Source organism: Merops nubicus, unplaced genomic scaffold, assembly GCF_000691845.1.
Source record: "Merops nubicus isolate BGI_N331 unplaced genomic scaffold, ASM69184v1 scaffold686, whole genome shotgun sequence".
Classification (NCBI taxonomy): Eukaryota; Metazoa; Chordata; class Aves; order Coraciiformes; family Meropidae; genus Merops; species Merops nubicus.
The window spans coordinates 6,905-29,080 of NW_008616708.1; the positions used below are offsets into that span (position 1 = coordinate 6,905).

Consider the following 22,176-nt stretch of genomic DNA (forward strand, 5'->3'; position numbering starts at 1 on the left):
TTAGAAAACCCCAACAAAATTAGATAAACATCACAAGGAGTGTGTATTTCTGATTTTTTCCCTGTACAGAGTTTGTACAAAGTACGTAGGCACAGCACATATTCATGAGTCAATTTAATACACTCTGTTTTACATTTCAAACATTCAAATTCAGGCCCTGCCTGTTTGCCTGTCTGGAATGGTATGGTAAACTGCCCTTGAGGCCACATTCAAGAAATATTTATTTGATTTCACAGAGAATTTCCAATAAAAAAACATGTATAATCAATGAGCAGCAAGTCATTTGGGTTTTAGTTCCATTTCTCATCTTTTCAGAGTGGAAAGAGGATGGGCCTTTGTTCCAAGTCCCAGCAGTGGTGACGGTCAGGGCTTTTTAAAATTTATGTATTAAAAAACCCCAACAAAACACCAAACACAGAGGAGAATAAAACCAGACCAGCTCCAACATAAATGCTTTCAAAAAACATTTAATTTCAAACCAAGAAGAATCCCAGACCATCATGATTCCAGTGTTCAGTCTTCTATTCATACTCATTTTGGTATCATATATCATGAAAGAAACCGGATTCTCCAAGAAGTAGTAAATCATTGTTGCTAAATGTCTGATTATTTGTTCTTTGCACTTACACCACATTGTGGTGAAGTTCCACAATCTTTTTTCCCCATCTTATATTGAGGAGTGGATGGATTTTAACTGCATGGGGACTGAAATACAGTCCAGAAGTGATGCATGCAGTCTTTTTTGGTTCTTCATAAAGTTAAAAATGCATGTAATAAAAACAATATAAATAACATTGTGTCCCATACTGTTCAAGAAAAGGGAAATTGTAGCATTAATGTTCCATTGAGAGATGATGAATACAATTTTCCCCCTTTGAGTCTGCACACAGTAATAAAATATTGATCTTTATGACAAAACAAGTCAGATTTGTATGGAGAACAGTTCAGGAGGGTTTCATGGCTCGAATCAACGACGGCAAAGCATATAATATTAAAGATTAAGTGTCAGTTCGCTGAATTAATGCCTCAATGTAGCCAAGTAAAGAGTTCTGCAAAGAGGCGTAATAGTTTCTTCTCCTTGTTTATGAGCTTCCAAGTCATCATCATTTAATTTATCATCTGTACTATTGCAGATCAACTTGACATGAGTGATTAACATATCTGGCTCCTGTGCTCCAAGCCATATGTCCCCAATGTAAACAGAAGTCAGGAATACACAAACGGCTGTGGAAGAAAAATTACAGAAAAATCAGAAAAGATATTCTTCTATTTCCACATAGTAATACAAACCCAAACCATTTTTACCTGCAGACCTATGTTTTAAAATAGCTTCCTAACTCATTTCCTAGGTGGATTCATGGGGGTTTTGCCCATGCAAAGCCAATGATCCTCCTCACACTGAGGAAAGAAGGCAGCTTCTTGTTAGCACAACCTTCTGACCTCTTCAAAGAAAAAAGTTTGAAACCTTACCTGTGGCTTTTGCTATAAAATGATAACATTGAACAGTGTATGGATCAGAACCCATAATCCCATGGACTCATTTGTTTTAAGTCTGCTTTTCCCCTTGGAAGTGTATTTTTTTTATACTTCACTAGACTCCATTTTAGTCCTAGAAAGGAAAGTTTCTTTGAGGGAGTATGACTGCTGTACTATAAAACTGCTACAGTGTGACCCTATTCTGTGCTACCAAGCCCTGTGCCCATACCACCAAAGACACAGGTTTTACACTTTGTGAAATTATGAGCATCAATGGACACGGGCAAACTTGAAACCGTTTTTGATTAATTAAAAACCTCCATGGAACTACCCACTTGCTACCATTACCACCTTGTAACGTGAGTGAAAAGATGAGTTACCTTTCTTGTTTGCATTCTCCTCCGTCATTGCTGACAGGCACAACGTTTTCACAAGTTCATGGAAGCTGTTGTTGGTCAGGCCCTGAGCATCCATTAGGTGAAGCATGACTGAGCTGAACAGACAGAGGTCTTTAAGGAGTCCAGCTGTCTCACGGCTGGCCTCACAGACCTGTGTATAAAACCTGAAGATGTCATTTCTCAACGTCTCATCCCTGAGCATCTCCTGCACTGCCACCGGGTGTGGCAAGATGCAATTCTGCAGCCACCGCAGAGTTAAAGAAACATTCTGCATCTTGAGGCTGTGCTCAACCATGGACTTTATGAGCCATTTAGTCACTACGTAAGCGGACGCACAGGTAAGGCTGGCTGTTTCATCCCCAAGGCTGGCAGATTTGAGAGGCTCCCCTTCGTGTCTGGTAGGCGGCGCTGGGAAAACAGGCTCCCAGTGGGTAAATATAGAATTCAGATGATCTCTGCATTTCTCCAGCTCGGAGACTTTCAGGTCTGCAGAACTGTCATCTTCTTCTGTCTCATTCTTTTTCCGAATGCTATGATATGCACGAGATGAGGCCTGAGATCTGTTCTGTTCTTTAATATTTTCTGCAAGAAGAAAACCAGCACCAAAACAAACATCAGGTACGCCAAATAGTTTTCTTGGTACAGAAGTATGCAAGGGAGATGGTACCGTGTGTTGTTTCAGTTGCTAAAAGGATAAGTCCTAGCCTCATTTAGCAGCTGAACTGAGCCTGTGAGGTTCAGGGCTAACAGGCTGCAGGCAGCTCCCAGTGACCCACAGGCTGAAACGCTCTCCTGAACTGGATCCTCACTGGGAGGTGAGCGACAACGCCAGGCAGGGCCCGGCCCCAGCTCAGCGAAGCCCAGGCACTGTTTCTTTCAGAGGCTGACAAGCTGCGGCGCTGCCAGTAAGCCCACACTGTTTACACACCACCTCAGGAGGAATGCTCCGGGCTGGCGCAGGCCCAGCACACGCCTTGGAGGTAGGAAGGAGGAACCAACACAGCTAGGCTGCTTGTGAACAGCATGGGCTCAAGCAGAGAAGTCTGACCTCCTCCAGCAGAGCTGTGCCCAGGCTGAGGGGCTGGCTGCCCACGTGTTGTCAACCAAGGGCATGTGAATTCTCCACATCCCAAGGGAAGAGACAGGCAGCCGAAATTTGTTATGTGGGGCTGCCCTCTGTTCGATGCTGCCTGTGTCACGGGGAGCGCCAAACCCCCAAACACCAACAGCATTTTGCCACCACCAGACCACACAGAGCAGTTTACAGCAATCTGCTTCCAAGGAGTCATTGAGGAAATCATCACAGGTTTCCATTCTGTTGCAGCTTAAAATGCACTAAATGCATTTCGGCACTTTTTCCCACAGGCTGTGGCTGGATGGCAACAGCTCCTGAAATTTAACCTCAAAAACAAAATTTCAGATAAGGATCCATTTTTGCAACTGCTTTATAAGCTCCTGAGGCTTGGAGCAACAGATGTTTTTTAAAACCCCATATATAGTAAGTTAAAAATGTCACGGTAACAACTCTCTAAAAATCCTCAGAAAGACGCTAAAAGAGAATTGGAAAAACTTCTGAAAAACTAAAGCTTTTGTAGTTTCCCTTAAATACAGTGATACTTTAATAATTAGTTTACTGATACAGAACATTTAAAACAACCCATAGAATTGTAACGTGCACCAAGAGCAGCTGTTGTATTTGCAGGAAACCAACACTGTTTAACACCTCCCACTACAAAGTTCCTTCTACATTTTATTCACAGAGAAAAGAAGAGAGAAGTCATACAAGCCCAGATGTATTTTGCTTTCTTCCCACACTGATGACAATACGAAAAATAAGCTACTGCTAATTTTTACTCATATCTCACTTTCAGATCCCAAATCCACACTCAGAATGGTTCAAATATTTAAGCAGAAAACCTCCTGGCACCGTTTTCTAAAAATTTCATTTTTAGATGGAAAAGTAAGTAGATCTGCAACAAAGTTTTGTTTTAAAGTTTGTTTCCTTTTTAAAATCGCATTCCTCCAGATTTCAAACTCTCCAAACTTCCAGAATTGTTTTAAAGTTAGAAATCACTACAACGAAGACCTGAAAAACGGCTGTATGTTTCCATTCCTCCTTCCCCAAGCTCTGTCCAGCAAAAGTTATTAAGGATACTTTCCTGTGAAGTCTGGCTCACTCGTATGGTTAGCTTGTAAGAGCCTAAACAGTATTACTTTTCTGGAGTACTTTAGTACTTACTCAGCAGTTCCTTGATGCGGTACTTGTGGGCGAGGGCGTGCACAGCCTGCTGCAGGCGCAGGTCTCTGCCGATGCCGCCCCAGCGGTGCAGCAGCAGCAGCACCTCTCTGTCCGAGAGGACGCCCTCATTCACCGTGAACCGGCCCATCTCCTTGAAGGCCTCAACGACGACAGCACGGTATTCCAGCACAGAACTCAGCGTGCCCAAGAACTGAGTCAGTCTGCCTAGATCTAAATTGGCCCTGTGAAAAGAAAACAAAAGTGCCATTTATTTTTCTGCACGCTAATTAATAAAATAAGTACAGGGTTTGAGTTTTTTTCCCCTCACAGTCTCTTCCTACAGTTTTCTCCTGCAGCTCTCTAGACAGATACTTTTGTTTCTCAGTAATAACTAGCTTCTCTCCTACTGAGTTCCCAGTGCTCTGCTCCATTAGTGTTTGGCACAACAGACCATGAAACACAGTCTTTGCCCTTCTGCCTGTAAATAGAAAAGGTAGACGGCACACAAGGAAGATAACAGAGGTCTGGAGCTTTACCTGTGCTTCTTTATTTTGCACGAATTCTCTAAATTTTGTGGAAATAAACATAACTTCTCCAGGCTCTGGCAATACTTGCCTGCACAAAGAACTGCAGGTGCTATTATGAACCCAAACAGAGCTGGTTTGGGTCTACTGTCTCTGCTGCAAATGCTGTCCTTAGGTTAAGTGCTCTAGATCTGGAGAGAAGAGACTGTTGTGTAGAACTTAGCACAGTCTCTCCTCGTACAATCTGCAGGCATGGTACAGAGACAGAAAGTCTAAACCCTCAGCGAGTGTTAAAGATCCTTGCAGCAAACAGCATCACTAACTGCAGGCTCTAATCCAGCAAGAAAAACATAAAACATAGCAGCTTAAAAATGGGCAGTAATTAAGGATGTAAAGCTTGACAGTAACTGTGCATCAGCTGTTATTTTATTTCCTCGGTACTTGAACAGTTAGCTGTCAAAGAAACCTCATCAGAATTCACTTCTCAACATTCAAATTGAAGGGGAAAACATTTAGCTACCAGAGGATCAAGAAATTCTTCCGGCCTAAATAAATTTCATACTGGACAGAGGAGGAGATGCAAATTGTATAAAAGTTAAAGAACAAAACAAACCTACCGAATGTGTCTGATTAATGCAATCAAAACATACAGAAATTCATTTACAAGCTGGATTGGAAGAAACTTCCTGTTCTCCTGGGACTCATTCTTGCTTTCTCTTTTGTTTCCCAAATTTGTTAGCCACAGAGTATGGAGTAAGGAAATTATTCTATTTAACAGCTTGTTTTCCAGAAACCTGAAAAACAAAAAAAAGAAGCAAACACTCATTTGGAAGGCAGATCCTAACCAGGAACCAGTCCCTCCCTCAGAGGGCACCATATACGAGTGCACTTTTGGAGCTGTGAACGGCAATAGGTGCTCCTCAGCCAGGACCCCATCAGGGCATGAGAACACAGCCCCCTGAAGCCCCAGGCACATGGAGGCCCCAGTCACTGCCCCCTTGTGCCACGCTGCAGCTGGGGAGGCCCAGTGGTGCATCACAGCCTCCACACGAGACTAGTGATCACCGACTTGCATCTTTCACGACCCAGCTCTGCCAAGCATTCCATTCCACTGCCACCTTTGCTTTAGGAAAGTTCAAGGGTTCAAGAGGGCTTGGCTCCTTAGGGTCCAAAGAGGCCATTTTGTTTTCTACGGTTTTCAAGAAAGCATTACCAAAAACATGAAGCTCCACCACCATCTCTCCTACAGGAAAGCATCTTGATTTTGTTTTTAGAAACACAAGGGAACACTTTGGAGATTGGCAAGTTCTGCCAGTAAGGCCCTATGTGCCAAATGTCAGAACCACCGACAGGCCATCTCTACCTGTCCCCCTTGTTTTCATACTCAGTTGCATAATTATTCTACTGTGGACAGTAAAATTGTTCCCCTTTCACTAGTATTTCCCTAGTTACCTTTTCTCCAGGATGTGCACTATCCAGGTTAGGAGGCTGTGATCTTGTATCAGCTCATAGGCAGCTCTGGTGACACGGGCAGCATTTTGTAATATCTGCAGAATACGACTCTGAAACAAAAAGTATCATTTATTCTTTTACAAAATTAGAATATAGCCAGGCTCTAATTATTATCAGTCTTTCAGAAGGGTATAATTAGCAATCTAACTGGCATCTGGGATCTGACCAACTTAGAAGTTAAAACATATTGCCAAGCACCACGTTCTCAGCAACCCCAGGGAAGAAGAGACCTGGCTTTTCAAGGTTTCATACACACAGACACTACTCTTAAAAAGAAGTCTTAAAGTAACAATACAATTTTCTCTTTTTGTCCAGGATTTTGATGCCTAACCAAGATACTTTTAACAGACTGGATTTCTCAGAGTGGATGCTTATGAACATAAGAGCTTCTGGTATGTGAAATCTTTTCCTGCTGAAGCACTGTACAGGTAACATGCTGGTTAGGAAATAAGATGATCTAAAAAAGCAAAGGCCCTTGACCATATGAGCAAAAGTGCAGTATTTTGCACAAAGCAGCAGAAACACAGCTAGAGCCAGACCACTAGTTTATGAAACTGAATGATGTTCCATGATGTCAGAGGACCCGTTCCGGTTTGACTCTGGTTTAGACACAAGCAATTATTTCCCCCTCCACACATACAAAATATCAACTAGGTAGAGATTTTCAAAAGGGCAAATTGACTCTTCAGTCAACTGCTCCTTTCTGCTTTGTACTTGTTTAACATCTCCAAATCAAGCAAACCTTTGTGGTTTTGTGGGATTTTGGGGGAATTTTTTGCTTGTCTATCAGTTTTTTAAATTCTTACCTGGGAGCCTTCATCACACAAAGGACTGTTGAAAAAGGAAAGAACAACATGGAAAATCCTCTGGTAGTCATAAAGCTCATAGCAATGCTTATCACGGAGCCCATCTCCCAGAAATCTGAGAATCCAGTCACGTTCTGTTTTGTACTAGAAGACGTAAGAAAAATACCACCATCAGACATTTTCAAAATAATGCCTGCTCCTAAGAGCACAAGCACTGATAACAGAACTTGAAAAGTTGCTGTTTCTAAAATACCTCAGCTGAACTCAACATTAATAATCTAAACTATGATTGTAAGCTAGCTAGGGCAGAACATTTTTTTTGTTGTGGTTAGAGAGTGTGAATACCATAACTCATTATTTCATTAGGTGTTACTATTAAAACAACAAAGAAATCCAGAAGTAATACTTCTAATTCCAATATTAAACAAAACAAAGATGTCTTTAATTAATTACTTGAGAAAGAATAAGATTTCATTGCATTTTTATGGCTTTTTTCCATTATCATCTGAAGAATTAGTGGATACCCAAGATGGGATTCTTACATTACCTCAAAATCAAAACTGTAGAAAAGCTGGAAAAACCCTGGTACTTTCCTCAGGTCCAAATACTGGTGTGACAGAAGGAATTTGTTTATCTTTATATACATGTGCTCCTCTGTGAAGAGAAACAGTAGTTATTATGGTGGAGGACAACACTCCCCACACACAACTGTGCAAAAAGATAAATGGAATCTGTATTTGGCAGTGTTCCAGGTAGATGTCAGAACAGTACATTAATTACAGCGAGAAGGTATTCTGCTCTGAGGCTGATTATATTGGTGGCCATCTCTCCTTTTCCCCAAAATGAAAAGCCCATTCAGCATGCACACAAAGCAGGGGAGAAGATAAACATTCAACATGGCTCTGATTTCAGCAAATCCAATGTTACTTCATTGACAAAACTGAAATCTGTAGCAAAGTGAGAGGCAAATCTCTCCACATTTCAAGCCTTACACTTCAGATAAAGCAATCATAACTTTTTAACCTACAGACCAGACATGCCTCTTATGAGCAGTGGAACATGTTGCCCAGAGGGACTATACAGTCTCTATCCTTGGAGGCTTTCTAGGATCAGTCTCTGGGTTTCTCTGGGATAAAGCCCTGTGCAAAGTGGTCTGCCATCATAGCTGGCAGTGCTTTGGGCAGGGGGTTTAGCTATAGAGACCTGACAAGGTCCCTTCCAAATTGAACTATAGCCAAATGCTTTGATTCTCCTTTGCAACAGTGAATCAAGTTGACTCAGTGTCTAAGGACAAAAGACCACTCAGGCCAACCTACTCTGATCAGCTGAACAGGACCCACACACTGATCTAGTTTTACTCATCTAGTCCTCTCCCTAGTGCCACCCCAAAATTATGAGCAAGTAGTGGCTCCATCCCTGATGGATAAAGCTGGTTTTGTACACACACAATCAAAATGGCACTTCCCATTTCTCCAGTGAGGCGCTCCACAGGAGCACTGGTCGTTTCAATGTGAAGCACGGGAAAGCATACGCCATGGCTCCTACCAGTGTCACAGCTACCTTGCCCTCCAGTATCAGCCAAGGCCACTACTCCACGCACAGTGACCCACCCCAGGATCCTGTTCAACATGCACAGCAGGTTACAGTACCTGGCTTCAGAATCTGCTGAGCCACACGAGCAATGTAGAGGGTCAAAGAGAAGGTAAGTCTGAGGTTCGGCTGCCTGATTCCATTTTGCACAGTATCCAAGAGATACAGCAACTGCAGCACAAGAGCCCAGGGGAAAAAGCTTGAACCATAACCCAAACAAATACAACAGGAGAGCACAAATACATAAATAAGCTTTTAGGATATTTCACAGACCATAAATCAATCACCAATCCCATCAGGATTTCCATTTCTGCAAATAAAATTCTTGAGAACTTCCAAGACACACTTCCCCCTCTTTTCTGCCCATCAATTAGAACAGAAGGAAACACAAAACAACAGAGGGGAAAAAACGGAATAGGGGATAAAAAGCTTCTTTTACTTCTCTCCCCGTGTGCATGCAGACAGACAAGTAAAGCAGCAACTCTCCCCTAAGAGGCCAGGACCGAAAACGTCTAACCTGGCAAACTATCAGCTGAGCTCAGCCTTACCTGACTCTTCTCTCGAAAGCGAGCTCCTTCCAAATGAGAACGGAAAGAAGCCAGGACAAAATATGCAGCTGCTCTCATGTTGGAATCATAACTGCTAAGGGCAGCTACTGTCAGACCCAGGGCATTGACTTCCACAAACTTGTGACATGCCACTACACACTCTGTGTGGAAGAGGGGGGAAAAAACAAAAGAAAAGCACCCAGTGCTTTATATTGACGTGTCACAGAATATGTAACAGCACTATAATCCGTAACAAAACTTCTATTCGTGAACACAAATTTCTAGATCTACACCCACAAACCATTACTTCACTGCATGCTGAAAGCTCCTTCAGCTAACAAAGGCATTCTGCAAATCACTGAATACAAATTCTTTACCTGATGTGAAATTAATGTGGTTAGTCTCATTTATGTGAGATTGAGATGATTTTGCCAGCTACACCATGCAGAGTTAGAAATAAAGACATCACATATCTCACTGTTTCAGGAAAGTTAAGTACAAAGAAGAAGAGGGAGAATTCTCCTCCTTAAAACATGTTGTGGGCACGTGTCTGTGCCTGAAGGACCAGTATGGCCAGTGAAAAGCCTGTCTGCACTGAAGAGCTTCTGTAATAAAATGGACAGGAGAATAATACATAAATATGCCACTGCCCACACCAGTTGTTACTGTGCAGGCACGAGTGATTCTGCTGGTAAGGCACGGTTCAAGCAAAGTACCAAACTGTACCCCTGTGCTCTTCTGAGACAAATAAAATCCAGCAATGAACAGTAACCAGCTGAACAGAAAACACCCCCTTGAATCTAACATTTGTCTTCCACAGCACTTTGCCATCAGGACATAGTCTCTCATTTAAGGACTGCGTGTTTTGAAGAGCTTGTGTCGTTTCTAGCCACTGATGGCTAGAAATGACTTGATGTAAAGCCTCCAGAACACCTCCTGTGCTATTTCTGTCCCATTCACCAGTAATGGAATACAGTGGCACCTCAGCTTCATTTTGCCAGCTTAAGTGCAAATGTACTGTGCTTCTGAGTTTAGCAACAATATTCACGTATTTTCTTGTAATTCACACTGAAGGTCAAGAGGAATTTTCCAAGGAACAAACATTCCCACTTAAGAAGAGGTTGTAGTCTTACTCAGAAGTACCTATATTTGGTCCACTGACTTCCTCACCACCACCCACACAAAACTAAAAAATTTATATATTTTATATGTGTTTATGTAAAAATCACAGATTATTTATGTCCCTGCACCAGCAGCTGGGCTGTTTCTCTCATCTCTTCCTCTGCTGCCAGAAATCCTACTTCAAGTTCGTGCCTGGCAGTTTCACTCCCAGCTCTGCTAGTTATAGGCCAGGCACGAGCAGGGCCCCCACCTCCCAGCACGACGCCCCCACCAGCTCACTGCTACACGACCAAAGCAAAGGCATCACCGAGCTGCAAAAACAGATCTTTTCAGTGAGTGGTTTTACAAGTTCTTTCAAACGTAGCCATTACTGTACACTTTCCTACACCACTCCTCGCTAAAGCACCTCCAAGTTTAACTGGCATAATGCAAAAGACCTCAGTCATTCCAGTGAGCAGGATGTTGTACAGATACAGCTCTACCGCCTCTACACTTCCAGGTGCTGGGCAAGGTCACCACCTGACTGACTGCCAAAGTAAAAATGGTGACAGCAGTAGCAACAACAGAAGAAAGAGAAACAGAGCCGAGAAAGACATGTAGTCTATGCCTTCTACTACCTTCAGCCCGTGGCAAAGCAACTCCACACTTCCCACTCTTCAGGCAAGATGCACGGGTGCAAGGCAAGTACTGGGAAACAGGCACCTTCTTGCTGAATCCCAAATGAATGTGGAAAGATGATCTAAAACTCATCTGCCTGCAGAAGACTCTTCATCACTTACGGACATCTCATGCACAGCCCTGGCCTATACAACCACCTCTCAGTACAGGATCAATTCTGTGTTGTACACCCTTCCACAGCAAGCCACCACATGGCTCTCCTTCAGACTGCCGTTCTTGAGAACTACTAATGTACACCAACAGGACAAAGTGGGTAATTTTTGTGTGGTGGCATCACATTACAAAATCCAAGGTCCTCACTTCAGCACTAAAGTTCATGCCGGTCACAAAAAGATTTATTTGGAAAACTTTCTCTCACTGAAAACATGCAGTGGAAATATTTTCCATCCAGCTGACCTTGGAGAATGCGTTCAACAACTAACATAAAATAGCAAGCTATCATTTACAAAAAAAGTTAATTCTATGTCTGACATACAGTTTGTTTAAAGTACCTTGAGAACCATGATGGAAAAGTTTTCCACAAGATGCTTATCAGAGCTAAAGTTAGACAGAACTTGCTATCAGCCCAACTCCAGACTTGCTTTTTACTCAGTGAGCATTAAACACTGTGCCATAAGTCTCTGTTTATAAATTCAGCAGTTATATAACATCTGTGCACAGGACATTGAGCAGCCAGTACAAAGAGCAAATAAATGAAGGGGAATTGGGAATTTCAAGAGCAGCTGGCACGGTTTAGGAGCACCATGGGACCTGAACTCATAAATCACTTGGGTCCTTTAAAAATTACCCTCTTAGGACACAAACTCTCACTCAGCATGGAGCAATTAAGAGAAATACTTTTCCTCACTCAGTTCTAGAATCAGCCTGTGGCCGGATAGCCACTGCCTCAGCTCAGAAGGAACACCATGTGCAAGAGCTCCCTCAACCCCGTTGTTGTGGAAAGCCAAATCCAGCTGTAACTACACCATGGTTAACCATAACTAACATGGGAGGGAGCTGCTTAGGAAATTCCTTATGATACTTGTGTCACTGTGCTGTTTAAGGGCTCTCTAAATAGACAGTGTGCGTTGGGAAGCCCAGCAGAGACATGCGTATGGGAAGCAGGGTGAGGTCAAACAAGAGAAGTGAGTCCAAGCAAGTTTTCAAGTGATGTTTCTTCTCTCCAAAGCCAAGCACAAATTTCTCTGTAGTATTAGCTCTTAGATCAAGAATAGCAGAGCTACAGAGGGAGCCATGCAGCTCCCGCAGCAGAGTAAAATGACACTAAATATCAAACAGAAACATTCACTTTACCTGGTCTGGTCAGTTCACTAAAGAGCTGAAGTAGAAAACAAGGATCGTAGAAGTCATCAAGACTCTTGACACTTTCATCTCTGTATAGTGAATCTTGTGCCTCCTGAAACAAAATCCAAAGCAGTATTTGTAAGGAATAATGCCAATTTCCAGCCTGTTGTCAAACTTCCCCAACCACCTCATCCCATTATAAAGCAGCCGCAAAATATAACACAACACAGGGTGAGACACGCTTGTGTTTAAATTTTGTTTTCACTCTCAGGGTACCAAAACTATTTCCCCTGACTAGTGCAAAAAGGCATAGAAGCCTGTTAGTAAACTGAATAAAAGACTGAAGAGCCCATTGTCAGTGGATCCTTGGAGAGTCAAATTTAACAACAGTTTAAAAGTCAAATTCTGGTCTCACTCATACATGGAATCTTTGCAATGCTGCACCATCGCACCTGCCAACAAAATGTGGTCCATAGGTTGCATTTCATTTGAAAAGTGCTCCTTAATAATTCCGTCCCTCCTATGAATTTAAATCACTCTTCTGATGTAAACAAAGTGGAATGTACTACATGAATGCAAGAGAGACATGACTAAAGTGAAAGGCTCTTTTTCTACATCAAAGAAGGATAATTCAGCAGTCTGAACCAAAGCACCTTTGATGACAGAAGACGGCGATGCTGAGGGAAAGACAGAATTGTCTTCATCATCTTCTCTCGATCTAGCAGACACAGAATCTCCTCCATGCTTGGCTGCTGCCACAGTGACTTCCCTAGACTCTTACAAGTCTTGTGATGCTCCACAGCAGCCGGACCCCATAGCAGGATTCTTAAACATTGTTAAAAGTAAAGGCATTAGTCAACACATTGCTAGCACTGAGCAAAATGAAATTACAGAGGATATAAATTAGTATTTAAATCTTTCCTTCACTTGTATTCATTATCCTGTGGGAACCTGAAGCTAGAACTCGTTTCCCTGGAAACACCTTTTTCATCCACCCAAAAGCTTTTCAAATTCAGTGTGAGGGTGTCTCATTAGCAATCTCCTACCCTGTTAATCCAAGTCAGAACTTCTCAGAAAAAAAATGCTTTTTTTATTTAAGGTATAAATGCATGTATGCATATATGATAGCAGCTGCTTGTGAAGAGACAGCAATAAAGACCTGGTCAGACAGGGTTGTCTCAAAGGCAATCAATATTTCAAACCAGCACCACAGTGGTTCAGTAAAACATAAACCTCTACTCTCCTCAAAGTTGCTCTGTTAGGCCCCACTTACTTTGCCACTGTGTTTAAGTGCTCTTGGTATTGTCATTTATTATGTAGGTACTGTCAGTGAAGCAGCTAGAAGGATGGTGTCAGGCTTCTTATCACCCAGAACCTGAAGACACCTATTTGTAACACAAACTGGGCTCTGCTGGGTTGCAGGTATTGCACTTTTCCTGAATGTCTTCTCTAGACACTCAAACTCTTCATTACAGGGATCAAGTCTAACCAAGTGTCTGACTACCAATTCGCTTCAGGGTGCTGTATGAAACTCTTTATCCTATAAAAAGGCTACAAAAGCTTTGGAGCCTAACTGCCTCTGATTTAAGTCTCCTCCTCACATAACATCCTCCCATTTGCAAACACTTTCCGTGCAGATTTATGCAGGATGCAGCTAGTGCCAGAGCCCTGGCTCCTGGAAGCCACTTCAGTTCCCCGCTAACAAGAACGTTCATCTTCTGTCCCCCCTCACAGGCTGCAAAGCTTATCTAAATTCTCAGACAAAGCTAAGGGATGTTCTAATTCTGAGTCCAGTCCTGCTCCAACTGCCTGAGACAGTACTCTTGCACTGCTGTTAATACTTATGCCCATACCTCAAAGACAGAAAAATGCATTTGGGCAAGGCAGACCAAAACCACCAGTACATGTAAGAACTGATAGCAACAGACTTCCCTGTGGACTGCTTGAGCACAAGGCCTGAAAAGAAACTGATTATTTTATAGAATACATGGTTCTCTCATATGAAGCATGCAGATGTATTGCAAAGTTGTGCTATAAGAACTGCAGCCAAGACTGGTGAAAGACAAGGAAGGCATTAATACCATCTTAATATCCCCAAACTAACAACTGCATGTGTTAATGCAAGAGTTTATACATCACTCCTCTGCTGGCATATCCCTCTTCCTCTCTAGTAAAGCACCACAGCTGAGTATCACGTGTACAGGGGCAAAAACACTGAAAAGGGCAAGGGCTGTGCTAAGTGGGGAATCCTCTATCCAAAGGGAACAGGTAAGAGAAGGAGTCCTACAGTAGTGACTTGTGCATTGGCCCTCATCTGTGACAAAATCCCTATAGGGGGTTCTTGCTACAGAGTGAGGGACTATTGATATGAGATAGTCCCTCACCCAACTCACAGCCACTCAGAAGTCTGGGTGACACACAAAAATTATGTTAAGAACAGAAATTACATAGGAAAAACGTTTCCAGAAGTAGCATTCACCTCTAGGTTTGACCTTGCTCACTGTTTATCTGCATGAAAAATAAGATCCTGCAAAAATGCCAATTGTGAAACTGCTTACTTGTGTATAGTTAGACAAACAAAGGAAGGTGGTCAGCTTACCTGGAATTTATAAGACTGTGATTATTCTTCTCATATAACTGAAGCAGTAGCAGTATCTTCTGATCTAAAAAACAGGATGAAACCTGAAGTCAGTCACCTATGAAGATGAAAACCAGACCTAGCAGGCAGTACCTTTCCCAGGCTAACACACTCACCTACAGCACTCAGCGTAGCCCCGTAGGCACCCAGAAACACGGCGAGGTGGCTGCTCTCACAGACAGACGGGCTGAGCTGCACAACTGTCAGCAGGATGTCCACCAGCGCCTCTGAAATAAACACACAGCTTTAGCTTTGTTGCCCTCTCCATTAGGTAGTGCCTCTATAAATACCCCAACACATACAGACCCTCTCTAAACAGATGCACACTGTACATTTTAGATGAAGATCTGTCTTTATAAACACAAAAAAAAAACATCTCCCCGACTACGCTGAAGGATGATTATCACACACTTAATTCAAATGGAAAAACTTTTTTGAAGAAGTTAAAACATTATTTCCAAGCTGGACACACAAATGGTACTGTGAGTTGAGGTCCACAATGTGGCATATTACCCTGCAGAAGCTTTCCATGTATACACATTTGCTCTCTGTTTAAGAAGTGCTATACCCTATCCTACCATACTACCGCTCCCTCCTCTCCCACGAAGGCATCTTAGGTTTGCTCAGGAGTTACAGAGAATAAAGGCAGACATCCCAGCAATCTCCCCAAGAAGTTACAGCAAGAACCTGTAAGCACCCCAGCTGCAGTGTCTTATCAAAATGCTTCCACACTGTGTATTTAAACAGGGGTCATCACCAGAGAATCCAATTAGTTAGCAAGCTACAGGATCTCTGTTTGGGGCAAACAGTAATTATCCACCTTTATAGCTAGCTGAGAAACAGATCAAATAAGTGATCAAGTTACCAAAGACAAATAGGGTATCTGTGGCAGATTCAAGACCTGAATCCAGATTCCTTTACTCCCAATACCTGAAAAGGCATGGGGGTTTTTCCCTTAGTACCTACAGGAATATTAAATGTATGTCAAAACAAAACAAGTCATAGAGACAGCAGTCTGAATGAATGCACTCTTGACACTTTGACAGTTGAGAAGTTAAGCTTCTCAACTGCTGAAGTTAGCCTCAAAGAATCCATATTGCTGCTCTACAGAAATACATTCCGAAGGTAAAACATATAAAGGAAGCAGCAAAATCCATTACTTGTTTTTCATTTCACTAAATTTGTGACTTCACAAGAGCTTTTTGCTCTTTTTTCACATGTTGCTCATCAATAAATACAAAATTTGTTGTCAATATGGTGCCCTTAGAATTTCCTCCTTTCCTTACACGATGCCTTCAATCACAGACTCTCAAAGCCCCATACAGGGGAAAAACCTGAAGTGTATGTAGGTTAAATGATTGGTTCAAGGCCAAGTAGTATTTTAGTGGGCAGAGACAAAGAAACAAAGCCAAACCTACACATGAATTAGCACCCAAATTACAGACCTCTAGTCTGGCTGTTCGTGCCATCTTCTTCTCTTGACCTCAGTATGGCGTGCAAAAATAGTGAGTGATGTGTGACCATCATGTGAAGTTTGGAGAGCTCGACTAAGCTCTGACTAAGTGAGGACTCTTTCTTGTATAACAACTGAACAGCAATGTTCAGGACTTTCAAAAATGCTTCATCTCTGTAGCGGTACCTTTAGAAGCAAAGATAACAGAGAAGTCATGACTCCAACCAAACCCAAGGATACTTGCTTGAAGAAAATCTGTTTAGGAAATGAGACCTTTGCAAAGCAAGCAAACTTCATAAAACCAAAACAAATTAGAAAAAATAAAAAAGAAAACACATGCACCTAAGCTGTTTTGCTTTAATCCTTTTTAAGTCATATTGGTATCCAGTTATTAAAAAAAAAGAGAATCAACACGTCAGAGTCACACTTGTAGCTGTACTGGTCTTAACAAGGGCGAGAATTTTGCCTACTAACCCTTCAGACAGCAACCCCTCAGATTAACACTTCTGCCTCCACAGAAGCTAAGATTATCCTAAACTATTTTTTATTTAAATGGTTTACATTTAAAGGTGAAAGATCTGACTCTGTTTTCATATGAATTATATTTAAGAAATATCTTAGATATAAAGAACCTATATGAGCATAAAGCTTCTTTATGCTGGTTGAAAAGAAGCTAGTCTGTCTACCCAGTTAGCTATGCTAAGTGGAGCACAAAATCCAGATCTGCCTGCAGCTGTGCAGGTTCAGGCCCCAGTGAAGCCAGTGGACGTGACATAAAGTGCATCCTTAGAAGCAAGGAGCATTGTCAAATCTCACCAAAGTCATGGGAGATGGGCTGTTTCCAGTATAGTGCAGGACAAGGCCAAGTGAACAGAACTGTACCTCCCACAGAATCTTCTGTGTATCTCAGGATTACTTACTTGAGTCCTGTCTTCACAAGGCTGTACCACTCATCTGCATCCACTTCTTCCACAGAGCGCTGTGCGCGTAGTAAGGAAAACCAGATGTACACGTTTAACAAATAGAGCTTCTGCAGATCATCACGACCAGAATTTTTGTTCAACAGACACACTAACAACATGGAAGCCAAACACTCAGGTGGGATGTTCAAAGAAGCAGGGAAGAAAGCTCTTGGATACAGCAATCCTACCTCCTAATTAAAATGAAACTGCAAGTCCTGTTTTTGTTGGTTCTGGGACCAAGGGAGCATATGGACAATTGAAAATCAAGCTGGTCTGCAGGTACTAAAAAACCCAGAATCTTGAAATTCTTCACATTCCCCAAGTGTGAAATGGATAAAAAGTCAGCAAGTCAAAGCAGGAGACTCAGATACTAGGTTTCTGTGTACCTACAATGTGCTTAAACTAGCCAACCTTTGCACGTAGCAAACAGGGGTGGCGGGGTATATGTGTTCTTCACAAAAACTGACCTTTCCTGAAATGCTCTAAACCACAATAAGCAAGAATCATTTTTAAGAAGACCGACAGCCGCACATGCAGCAGTCCCAGTAATGGTAGCTGCTAACCTCATTGGGCCTGCAAACACCATCAGGATGAACAGTATGAGTTGGTCCTTCAGGTCCTCCAAAACTCTTGTCCTGTAAAGTCACGTCCTACAAGGGAGTCTCACCTGAAGCCAGCAAAATGTCAAAAGAATTTGCTGCTTTTTGTATTGTCTTACATGGGTCTGCCTACCTTACTGAACTACTGAAATATCCAGTAGTATGGAGGGAAGGAGCAAGTATTGTTCTTTATGATCGAAGTCTGGATTTCCATCTATGATTGAGTGGATTTCTGCTAAAGACTTCAGAAGGCATGGCAGGTAGGTCTTACCAGAAGTGTCTCTATCACTTTTTTTTTTTTTAATATAAAAACTTTCATTGGCAACCTTTATTTTTAATTCATGAACACCCCAAACTCTGACTTTCAAAGGCAACTGTTAACAGAAAACTACCATCAAGAATAACTCAAAACTGCTTCTTATAAAAGGATTAGTAGGGTTAACCCTGCAAAAGCTGTTAAAATCCCATAAAAGCCATGACCTATAAAACCAAAAATAAAGTCCAACCTATAGTTACCCAAGATAAAAGAACGCAGTAACAAGAGATGCACACAGTCGCAATTCTGCCAATGCAGATTAAAAAGCCTCACCAGTAATTCTTCTAGCCTGAGCAGCATGGACTTCTCCACTTCTTGCTTGCTTTCATCTTTATTGCTGTTGTACAGGACAACTAACCCCTTCAGGCAGGCCGATAACAGGCGTTTCTTCCAGGAACGCAGCTCTTCGGAGTTTTCAAGCACTCTAGATATGGCATCTGCCACTGCCCAGCTGCAGACAGACGTTTATTTATCGATACTGTAACGTGCCTTTTGTACATGTTAAAGATGTCTTACTGCCAAAGCGTAAAATGACAGACTCTCTGAGGATGTTATTTGTTCAAAACGTTTGCATTCAAGCATATCTGTCAGAATGCTTTATAGCAGAAACCAAGCCCTAAAACAATGCAACTGGATTTACTTACCTCTCGTTATTTGCTGCTTTCTCAAGAGCAGCAGGAAGCTGGTCCATAAGATTTCGCAGCCCTTTGCTTTCTGAAGATGGCAACAACTTTGAAAGAACTTGCAGTTTTACAGTGGTCTTAGGGGAGGCTTCTGTGTCTTGTAATACACCACAGAGCTCCTTCCACAGAGCCTTCCTCAAGACAGGTGTGACAGCTGAGACGACTGTTGGGAGAGAGGAGGGGGCACAGGTCCCACCACCAAAGCATGTTAAGCAACAGCAGACTTGTAATTACAAAAATCCCAAGTCACTTTTCTAATCAAGGCCCAGGTTGCTTCTAGGAAATTATACTACAGTAGCTGCTAGTCTGCTAGAGAAGCCCACCCTGTGCTGGTCCATAGGACCACTAGGAAGTAGTTAGCAGATGTACCAGCCAGTCACTTGCTACACAGCTGCAATGATGAGACATGAGCCAACAATACAGACCTTCAGAAGAGGGACAGCTTCCTGGTAAGGAGCCTTGTCCTTGCATCTCAGGAAGGCTGAAATTTTACAAGTTCTCTGACCCTGGCCTCAAAGGAAACTTTCTTTGACACCAGCAGATAGCTAACGGGTACCTGACAAATCCAGTCAGTCAGGCAGCAGTTTCACCAGTTTCCCCTTGCAGCATGCAAGCATGAAACCTCTGGTGTGCAGCAGGTGCTAGAGAAAGGCTCAGGTCTTTAGCCACCCTCCACCTTCCTGTGTGCTGACAAGCTCTTCCCACTACTTGAACATTGAGACAATGTTCTAGCTATGCCTGAGAAAAAAGTTTTTAACTCCTATACTAAACCAGGGTAAGCATGAAGACAGATTTTCACATGCACTAAGTATTGAATAAGGGCTTCAAAAGAGACAACTGGGCAACAGCGGCTGTAAGAGCCATAGAATCATAGACTGGTTTAGGATGGAAAAGACGTTAAAGATCATCTAGTTCCAAACCCCCCTGCCCTGGGCAGAGTCACTTCCTGCTAGACCACGTTGTTTAAAGCCCAGTCCAACCTGGTCTTCAACACTTCCAGGGAGGGACATTCACAACTTCTCTGGGCAACCTGTTTCTGTGTCACACCACTCTCATAGTGAAGAGCTGCTTTACATCTAATCTATACATACCATTTTTCAATTTGAATCCATTACCCCATGTCCTATCACTACAGGCCCTTGTAAAGGGTCCTTCCCCAGCCTTCTTGTAGACTCCCTCAGATACTGGAAGGCCACAAAAAGGTCTCCCCAGAGCCTTCTCTTCTGCAGGCTGAACAAACCCAACTCTCTCAGCCTGTCCTTGTAGGACAGGTGTTCCAGTCCTCTGATCATCTTTGTGGCCCTCCACTGGACCCGCCTCAACAGGTCCCTGTCCTCCTTGTCCTGGGGGCTCCAGAGCTGTGCCTCTGCTTCAGTCTAACAGCCAACCTTTGCTACAGTCCTTTACCTTTTATGCTGCAGAGGTACTTACAGAGAATCACTCTAAGTTAGACATGTAAATGTTATCACCTCTACTTATTGTGCAGAGGATTCAAAACTTCCAAGGCCAGCAGAGCCTACACTGGGAATCTGGCCTCCCAAATCACAGACAGGGATCAGTTGTGGCTTTACCTGTGGAAGGTCGGGTGTAATCAAACTGGTCTCTGCATTGCAAATACAGATGAATGAGTGGAAGAAAGCTCTCCATGTTTTTCTTGAGGTACTTTCCAGTGGCACTGCTCAGACACCACAGCTCGAACTGCAGCAGGTGAGTCCTACAGTGCTTTATCAGCATGCCCACAATGGCAAGGGAGGTCTCTGACCTCTGGATAAGGCAGTGAACATGCACCTCTACACTGACCGCGTGTGCAAGAACTGGCTCGCTTTGGAGAGCCTGAAGGAAAACCTTCTCCAAGTCTTTGCTGGCTGATGCTGACATCAATATCCCAAAAGCTTTAATGTGCTCTGTGGATAGCAGTAGTTCTCCTTGTTGTGGCTGCCTTTGGTAGCTCTCTGTGAGGAGCTGCACCAAAATCTTTCCATAGAAGCTTAACTGTTTCCCTTTTTTAGGGGATTTTTCAGACTTCTGAATAGTCAAGCTTATCTCAGGAAGCCGCAGCATGGTTAAAGTGATCTCCTTCAGCTGAGCTGCAGCCATGTACATGTGCAACTCCTCCACAGCCTCCAGCTGGTGAGACTTCTTGGGAGAGGCCTGGCTTCTCTCTTTGCTCACAGCCTGTAGCTCTTTCAAGATACTTTTTGTGATAGCTTCAAAATACTTTGATAACACATGTTTGTGATCCATACTCTGCAATATCAGGGCACCCATTTTCAACAGCCGGAGCACACCCGAATTCAGGTGAGATGACAGGAGCTTCACAGTGACAGGGTTTAAACTGTGCTGAGGAAGAGAACGTTGCTCTAAAGCCAGGAACCAGCTCTCCAGTGTAGGATGTCTGAAAATCAACAGAAGTGTTTCTTCTAGCATCTGTAACAAATGGTTGTAACAATATCACTGCCTGGATAATTACAGTTGGGGAGGAAAAAAAAAAAAACCATCATTCATCTGCCTATTTTCCAGAGCCTGATAGTTACAATTGCTGAACATAAAATTGTCTATTAACTGGTCAGAAGATAAAAATATTAATGAATTACAAGCACATAAATACCGTTCTTCCAATATTCATGGCATCAGAGGCACACCTCCACTAAACAGTCTCCACATCTAAGCACATTTTGAGGGGAAAACTGTATATTCTGGGGTTTGTCAATACAATTCCATTCTAATCTCCACAAATCCACAGAAGGGATGAAAAGGGAACAAAAATTCACTCCTCTAAGTACATAATTTTCACAACCAGGCTTTACACAGGGCTTAGGGAATAGAATGTCTTCTGCAAAGGTAAATGATCTGTCAGGGCCTCTCCTGACCATATCCAGCTCAGGAGTGAGACTGGGGATGTTGCAGCTTGCTCAAATCTCCAGACAGTAGTTTCACCACTGCTGGACCACATGTTCAAAGTCCATACATGCTCTGCCTAGACCTTAACAGCATCTCTCTGTTTCCATTCAGTACAACTCTGTGAAATACACAGTGTGACATCCTGCTCACTCTTTGCCTTTCTGAGGGCAAAAACTACAGCAATGATACCACAAAGCCGTAAAATCCTATTCAAGACCTTATACAGCAAGTGTGTGGCAGACACACTTTAATTCTAACTGAAATCCCGTAAATCCTCACCACTATTATCAAGTCACAGCACTCACAAAGCCTGATCCCTGCTAGATCCCCTGTTCTCTGTCATGTTTAGCCAGTTCCATTTTTCGGTGATTGGTGAAAATACATCAACATAATTTGAGCTCAAAAGTTGTTCATGCTTAAGATCATTTTCTTTTATTAACGGTTCAG

The 22,176-nt window shown here is 42.6% G+C and overlaps 1 protein-coding gene across 1 annotated transcript in view; it reads right to left on the reverse strand.

Moving 5' to 3' along the window:
• Window positions 1-1,018: 1,018 nt before the first annotated feature.
• URB1 (URB1 ribosome biogenesis 1 homolog (S. cerevisiae)) overlaps window positions 1,019-22,176 on the reverse strand; it is a gene marked incomplete at its 5' end in the record, with an annotated part of 53,737 nt that continues 32,579 nt past the window's right edge. The window contains 18 exons of the mRNA XM_008942893.1: window positions 1,019-1,224; window positions 1,857-2,456; window positions 4,114-4,355; window positions 5,255-5,431; window positions 6,090-6,199; window positions 6,956-7,099; window positions 7,503-7,609; window positions 8,605-8,716; window positions 9,094-9,254; window positions 12,187-12,289; window positions 12,831-13,002; window positions 14,777-14,840; window positions 14,932-15,042; window positions 16,261-16,454; window positions 17,189-17,247; window positions 18,419-18,596; window positions 18,790-18,991; window positions 20,400-21,255. Of these exons, the coding sequence (XP_008941141.1) occupies window positions 1,019-1,224; window positions 1,857-2,456; window positions 4,114-4,355; window positions 5,255-5,431; window positions 6,090-6,199; window positions 6,956-7,099; window positions 7,503-7,609; window positions 8,605-8,716; window positions 9,094-9,254; window positions 12,187-12,289; window positions 12,831-13,002; window positions 14,777-14,840; window positions 14,932-15,042; window positions 16,261-16,454; window positions 17,189-17,247; window positions 18,419-18,596; window positions 18,790-18,991; window positions 20,400-21,255 (3,798 nt within the window). The remainder of the gene's footprint in view (window positions 1,225-1,856; window positions 2,457-4,113; window positions 4,356-5,254; window positions 5,432-6,089; window positions 6,200-6,955; window positions 7,100-7,502; window positions 7,610-8,604; window positions 8,717-9,093; window positions 9,255-12,186; window positions 12,290-12,830; window positions 13,003-14,776; window positions 14,841-14,931; window positions 15,043-16,260; window positions 16,455-17,188; window positions 17,248-18,418; window positions 18,597-18,789; window positions 18,992-20,399; window positions 21,256-22,176) is intronic.